At 30.5% G+C, this 7,066-nt stretch overlaps 1 protein-coding gene across 6 annotated transcripts in view; it reads right to left on the bottom strand.

Annotated features, from left to right (window-relative positions):
• Window positions 1-4,121: 4,121 nt before the first annotated feature.
• Window positions 4,122-7,066, bottom strand: part of LOC110812604 (Nucleic acid-binding, OB-fold-like protein) — a 56,910-nt gene continuing 53,965 nt past the window's right edge. For 4 of the 6 annotated variants that reach the window (XM_088218039.1, XM_088218040.1, XM_088218038.1 and 1 more), the window contains one exon: window positions 6,020-6,949. In XM_088218039.1, the coding sequence (XP_088074165.1) occupies window positions 6,821-6,949 (129 nt within the window). In that variant the 3' untranslated portion in view covers window positions 6,020-6,820. Of the gene's footprint in view, window positions 4,696-6,019; window positions 6,950-7,066 lie in introns of those variants that run through there. The other 2 variants (XM_022039424.2, XR_015818505.1) reach the window with 2 other exon arrangements.

Raw genomic sequence — 7,066 nt, 5'->3', positions numbered from 1 at the left:
GTTAAGTCTGTTCTTATGACCATCCCAACTTATACTATGCAGACTACGACTTTACCTAAAGTCTTGTGTGATAAAATAGAACCGGTGGTCCAGAATTTTGTTTGGGGCAATGTGAATGGCAACAGAAATATTAATCTAGCTAGTTAAGAGGAAATGTGCATGTCTTGTGACGCAGGAGAGAGTGGACTTCTCTCAATTCGCAATCAAAATAAAGCATCTCTGATGAAATTGGGCTTTACAATGGTTTTTAAGCCTAATCTTTTATGGATTCTGGTTCTCACTCATAAGTATAAATGGCAAGGATTGTCATGGAATTACAATTTGAATGAGCTGGCCTCTCACCTTTGGCACAATCTAAACCATCTTTGCACAGACCTTAAAATGGGCACCAAATGGTCCATTGGTTTAGGGAATAATGTTAGATTTCAGGAAGACTGTTGATTAGGTGATGTTGGGCCTCTTAAGCTGTTGGCGTACTCTCTTATTGACGAGCATAAGCTCCAGAAATGTGTTAGAGACTTCGTTGCGCCATTTGACCAATGGAATTAGAGTGCTCTTCACCATGTGTTGTTGTCGGGTATTCTTCTCTAGGTGGTGACATTGCAGATTCTTAATGAAGATAATCTTCTAGCCTCTGAGTTCAAGCGAGTTCTCAATTAGTTAAGCTTATGCTCTTTTAAAGAGTGATTATTGAAACTCAGAGGATAATAATTGAAAGGTCATTTAGCATTGGCTAGGAACCCAGCGTGTGTGTACTTTTCTTTGGCTAGCAGTGAAAGATAAGCTCTTAAAAAATTGGGAGAGGCACCAACGACATATGATGTCTAATGCAGGTTGTAATATGTGTGGCAATACTATTGAGGACGTTGATCATGTTCTTCGAAGATGTAGCAAAGCTAGGCTTTTTTGGTTGAAAATCATTCCTCAAGAAACTCAAATATCCTTTTTCAGAGATACTATGAATAATTGGTTTATGATGAATATTAAGAATAGTTAGTCTTGGTGCAAGAATTTCTAGAATTGGTGAGTGATTTTTAGTCTAACATGCTGGAAACTTTGGAATAACAAGAATAATTTTACTTTCTAGGGAATTGTTAGTAGTGTTGATGATCTAGTTAAGAAAATTCCTTATGACTGATTATATTCTTATGGTTAACACTATGAATAAGCTTGTTTTTCCAGGTATAGCTCGAAGATTTGAAGAGCTTATTAGATGGCAGAAATTCCCCTGAGGTTAGGTCAAAGTGAACACTGATGGAGCTCATTGTGCTAATATTAATCTTTCCTACTGTGATGGCGTTATCATAGACAAGAATGAAGTGTGCTTGAAAAATTTTAGCAGAAAAATTGATAGTTGTTCAGTGCTACAGGTCGAGCTTTGGGGGGCCTTAATGGTTTTCAGCTTGCATGGAATGCTGGATACCACATCATTATTCTTGAGATGGATAGTTATCTGGCTATGCAATTTCTTACAAAAGATGATTATTGCATTAATGCTTATGCTGCTCTCATCCGTGCTATCAAGCAATTGTTATCGAAGGATTGATGTATCAAAAGTTCAATTTTGGCTTCTCGTTGCAGCTTGGTCTTCATCAACATGCTCATGTGCCAGGTGATCTCCAGCAACTTATTACGAAAGTTGTCATGAGAGTTTCTTAATTCAGGATGTGTATAAAGAACTCTTAGTTTTCTAAACTTCTGTCTCTCTTTGTAGTAAAAAAAAAAGTAAATAGAAATTCAGATTGTTATGTGTAGAATTATTGGATTTGTAAATACATTTAATATTTTTGTTATTTAAAAATTTTGTTATATGAAATCTGATTTAGGATCAACCAAACCTAAACTTGAAGAATCATTATATACAGTTGGATTTGAGATCCGTATAAATAGATGATGGATGATCTCATAGAAAAGGAGAACAAACTTTGAATTTAACATTCATCTGAGTTAGTTAATTATTTAGTAAGAACCAAATGTCATTTATTTTCAAAAAGAAAAAGAAAAGAACCAAATGTCATTGGATTAAAAAGGACCAATGTTCTTTAAAGTTAATAATTTGAGGTTTAAAATTTAATTAAAATAAAATATGATTTTATTAGTCAATAATAGTTTGTTGGCCAACAAAAAAGTGTCACCAATTGGGATTGATTTTTAATCTTTTTTTGTTTTGCTTATAAAAATTACTTTACTACTCAAATTTTTTTTTATATTGATTCCAAATATATTTTTAAAGATTTAAAACTAGTCCAAATTAGTCCTTTAAAATTGTTAATATTAATATAATCTTTACATAGTAAATGATATATTCACATAAACATTATTTCTAAAAACTTATTAACTTAGAAGACACTATCAATTTGAAATGGTGATATAGGGATGTCTACCTTAAAAATTCTTGAAAATTTATCTATACTGGCTCCCATATTAATTTTTTGTTTAAATATAATTTATATTTTCAAATTTTATCTAAATTAACTTTTACGTATTTAATATCATTTAATGAATGCTTACGTGAGTATTATATTTTTAATAAACAATGTAAAAAAGAACAATGTTATTAATATAACAACTACATAGCTATCATATTCACAATATTTTTAAAAAGTGATACGTGCTAATCACGTGACAGACATGTTTTTATTTTTTAAAAATATGATATTTATGTATTCATATAAATTCATTAAATAATATTAAAATATATAATTAATATCAGAGACTAATTTAAATAAAATAAGAAAATATGAAACTACGTTAGCTTCAAGAACTAATATAGAATTTTCGAGAGTACACATCTCTATTAAAATCTATACTTGTAGTTCAAATCTTGTACGTTAGGTAGGTATACAGTATATAATTTAATACATTAATAATCTCATCTTCTTTTGTCTTTTCCACTTATTTAGAGAAAGAAAATGAATGTTTGTTTATTGCAAAAAAAAAAAAAAAAGCTTTGAATTCATGTTTTTTTTTCACTGAAAGTAATGTTTTATTTACTGAGAAAATGATGTCAACTTTATTCAAACGCAAAAGAGAACTTACAACAGTTATTGGGTGCTTCAACAAAGTATATATATATATATATATATATATTAAGGATATATAATGTCATAATTCGTGCCATAATAAAACTTTCGCTGAAAGACTGAAAAGGAAAAAAGAAATTTGGAAACCCTTTACGGAACTCGTTTAAAATATATTTTTTAAATAAATAAAGAAAAAATTTTAGATCTCAATAAAAGTATATATAATTAAATATGTTAAAAATCATCACATAATTATTATAATATTAATATGCATATATAACCATATATATATATATATGCATGGTATGAAATTAATTTTTTTTAAATAATAATATATCACAGTTATATCAGTTAAAAATAATTTTGTTTAGAATATTTAACAAGATTTGATAATAGAGAATTTCATTCATTGTTGAAAATTTTTGATGTTATAGGACAGCTACTATAACAAAAATATATAATTAGATATGAATTATAATCAACATGCATGAAATATTTATTGACAGAAATAAAAATCAGAAATGATTAACTTTGTGGTTTTGTCTGCCTTGCTTGAGGCACAAGAGAGAGAAAGTTGTGATTAAAACATGGGTGATTTTGGTAATCTATAAAATTGATTTACTAACGGTCATGTTTTTGTAATCTTTGCTTAAATCATGAATAAGACAAATATATATATATATATATATATATTTCCCAATATACAAATTATTAGAGTGATAAGAGGGGATATAAAGAATAGGAAGAAACACTTACAACTAAAGGATGACACACCATAAACTGATTTCCACCTTGCTTAAATTACATTTTTGTAATGTTTGCTAAAAAAATCATGAACAAGACATATATATATATATATATCTCTCTCTATATTATCCAATATACAAAATGTTAAAGAGTGATAAGAGGATATAGGAAATTGCTTGAAACACTTGCAACTAAAGGATGACACACCAGAAACTGATTTCCATCTTGCTAAAATAATATTTTTGTAATGTTTGTTTAAATCATGAATAAGACGAACATATATATATATAGACATTATCTAATATACAAAATCCTACAGACATAGAGGATATAAAGAATTGCTAGAAACACTTATACCTAAAGGATGACACACCAAAAATTGATTTCCACCTTTCTTAAATCATGTTTTTGTAATGTTTTGTTTAAGTCGTGAATAAGACAAATATATAGACATTACCTAATATTGTCTATCCAATATACAAAAAATGTTAAAAGAGTGATGGATGGCAAAAGAGGGAGAGGATACAGAGACACCAGAAACTGATAATGCATCAACCTTGTACCTTGCAACTCCTATATGCTGTTTCCATTCAGTCTTCTATAACCAACTATGCCATTCACTCAAAACCCAACACCATCATGCTTTTACTACATTCAAAACTCAAACTTGTTATGCAACCTTGAACTCATTTGGATTGAACTTTTATATATTATCATACAAATGGCTTCACCAATTTCTTGTGAGTGTCAAACCAAGAGTGAACCGCAAACAGTAATACTTGTTGTGATAGTGAAAAATGGTCTGACCATGAAAATGGAGATTCCCAACTGCAACTAAAGCAAGGAACAATTATTCCACTCTATTGGTGCATGATAGAATTGTAGACTTCATCTCTTCTTTGTCCAATGAAGCTTCAACTATCACCTATATGGAATAACCAATGATATGTTGAGAATATCTCATTCAATGCACTAAAAGAAAATGTAGCATCAAATTGTGGTCTCATTGAGATGGAAAAGAGGAAAAAAGATGCCTCCTACACCCAAGCAAGCCATTGTTATGACCAAAAAGCCCAGCATTTCAGCCATAATAGATATACTCACGCAATAAATAGAGCTCCGAAAAAAGTTCAACACCAGGATGAAGCCCGCCCTTAACTTTCATCGTAGTAGAATCAGATGCTAAAAGATTCTCTTTATTCTTATTTAAACTAATTTTTGCTCATGCTTTCTTTCATTGAAAAAAAAAATAAATGGCAAATGCAATCCTACATCTCATAAGAAGAAAGGGGTAGCGGAGGTGGGTGCAACGAGAGGAAGAGACAAGCGGTTTTCTCCTCAACGTGAAGTCTGTTCTTGTTTAGGTTTCCAATTTATGCTTAATTAGGAAAAAATCTCAATTTTTCAGAATTTTGTGCAAGAAGTTGGTAAGAAATTTAAATGGATTTTTATCAATTTTAAGAATTAATTCAAGATTTTACAGGTGGTTAATTGGCAAAAAGTGCAAAAAGAATTATTCATAAATTCCTGGAGGATTCAAAATTATTTCTCAAATTGTTGGACACTAGGCTATCTCAACTAGCATATCGCCATTGCCTGGGCTGATATTTATATAGGGCAAATGAGAGTTAATTTACTCATTAGAAATTAGGAGATAGAGATCTAAACATATACACCTACTGTTTTCTAGATATTCCATCTAAAAACTCTTAAGCATCAGGTCTAAGGTTGATTGTATTATGCAATCAAAAATTGCAAAATTCTCACAATATATTTTATTGAATAAATGGAATTTGCCTCAAAGATGAAGGTACGAAGATACTGATAACGCTATCTAATTATTCATTCTTAAGTTGAATTAAATTAAGAAATACAAATACAAATTAGATTAGAAAATAATACTATCAACACAGGCACTAAGTACTAAAAAGAACAAGAACTATAAGTTTTGACTATAGATGATAATAACGAAGCGATGATAAAAGATGCAAAGATAGTAAGATTTACTTTGAATTTAAATTCTGATACTAAATGATATGGAACCAAAGATCAACAATGTAATCCAGAACTCATCCAATCTCAATTAGCACCAAGACTTAATAGCTAAATAGACCCTCTCTAGTTAATCCGCTATCAATGAATAATAGAAATTAAAGTAATTAAGAAAAACTAAAGAATTGGAAAGACACTACAAGATTATTTTAATAAGTTGACCCAATTTCTCCCTCAACGAGAAGGATGAATAACACTTTACTTGTTGAAAACTAAAAGAACTTTGTATTTTATTACTTTAAACTTGAGTGATTACAACCATAAATTGAAAACCTATTTATACTTGTATACCATGTAATACAAGAAAAGAAATCTCCTAAATTAATTGTAAAACTTATATAGAAAACTAAATCTATACTTAAATGAGAAAACAATAAAAATTAAGAGAATTACAACCAAATAAGATAGATATGATCTCCCTTTATGGAAACTTCTAAAATGGTGAAGATCTTCATTAATTATATAGATATTTGAATGATAAAATAGGAAAAATTAGGATTGGCTTGGGGAGGGAATTAATTGCCGCCCACTTAGTCCAGATCCCATGAGATTTATCTTCTCTTTAATGCATGGGATTTGGTTTCCTTCTTCTTTGGTTGTTGAGGTATGTTATAGGAGGAAATTAAAGTGGTGGCCAATTCTTTCCTTAAATGGATGGATTGGTTGTAGACTTAGGAAGATGTGGGGGAAAAGAGGAAAATTCTCATTTGGGATGGAGTGCTTCTTTGGTTGGAAAGACTCCTCCACATGGGAAGATTTCTTTCCTTTTTTGTCATGTTTTCCTCTTTCATTTGGATAAGGATGCATGTACCACTATACCCCTGACCGGGGATCGCCTCCTTCCTCCTATGGGCTTACTTGATCCAAGCCCTTCTTCCTCACTTATCCATCATTGAATAAAAAGTTGAAAGGCTTGTTGGAGTCTTTTAGCTCTTCCTCGTGTAATGGGCCCACTTTGCATCATAATATTCTTCCCAAGTAATCCAAATCCATCCAAATTATTTGGATCTTGTCTTGTACTTCCTTGGTCGCATGTCTCCGCTCTTGAGTGGGCCTTGCCGCATGCTTTCTTCTCTTGGCCGCCCAAAAAGTCTTTCCGTCATTGATTTGAATTGTGTTTGGGATGACTTATGTTGTCCATGCACATTAATAACAAAATGATTCCACATTTAATATAATTACAATTTCTAATATATTTAGACAATTTAAACTTAATTATTCTGTGTAAAAGAGATGGTAAATTA

The sequence above is a fragment of the Carica papaya genome, chromosome 4 (genome assembly GCF_054855325.1).
Source record: "Carica papaya isolate Zhongbai chromosome 4, ASM5485532v1, whole genome shotgun sequence".
Classification (NCBI taxonomy): Eukaryota; Viridiplantae; Streptophyta; class Magnoliopsida; order Brassicales; family Caricaceae; genus Carica; species Carica papaya.
The sequence above is the reverse complement of the archived record's forward strand: the minus strand, read 5'-3'. Positions and strand labels throughout refer to the sequence as shown.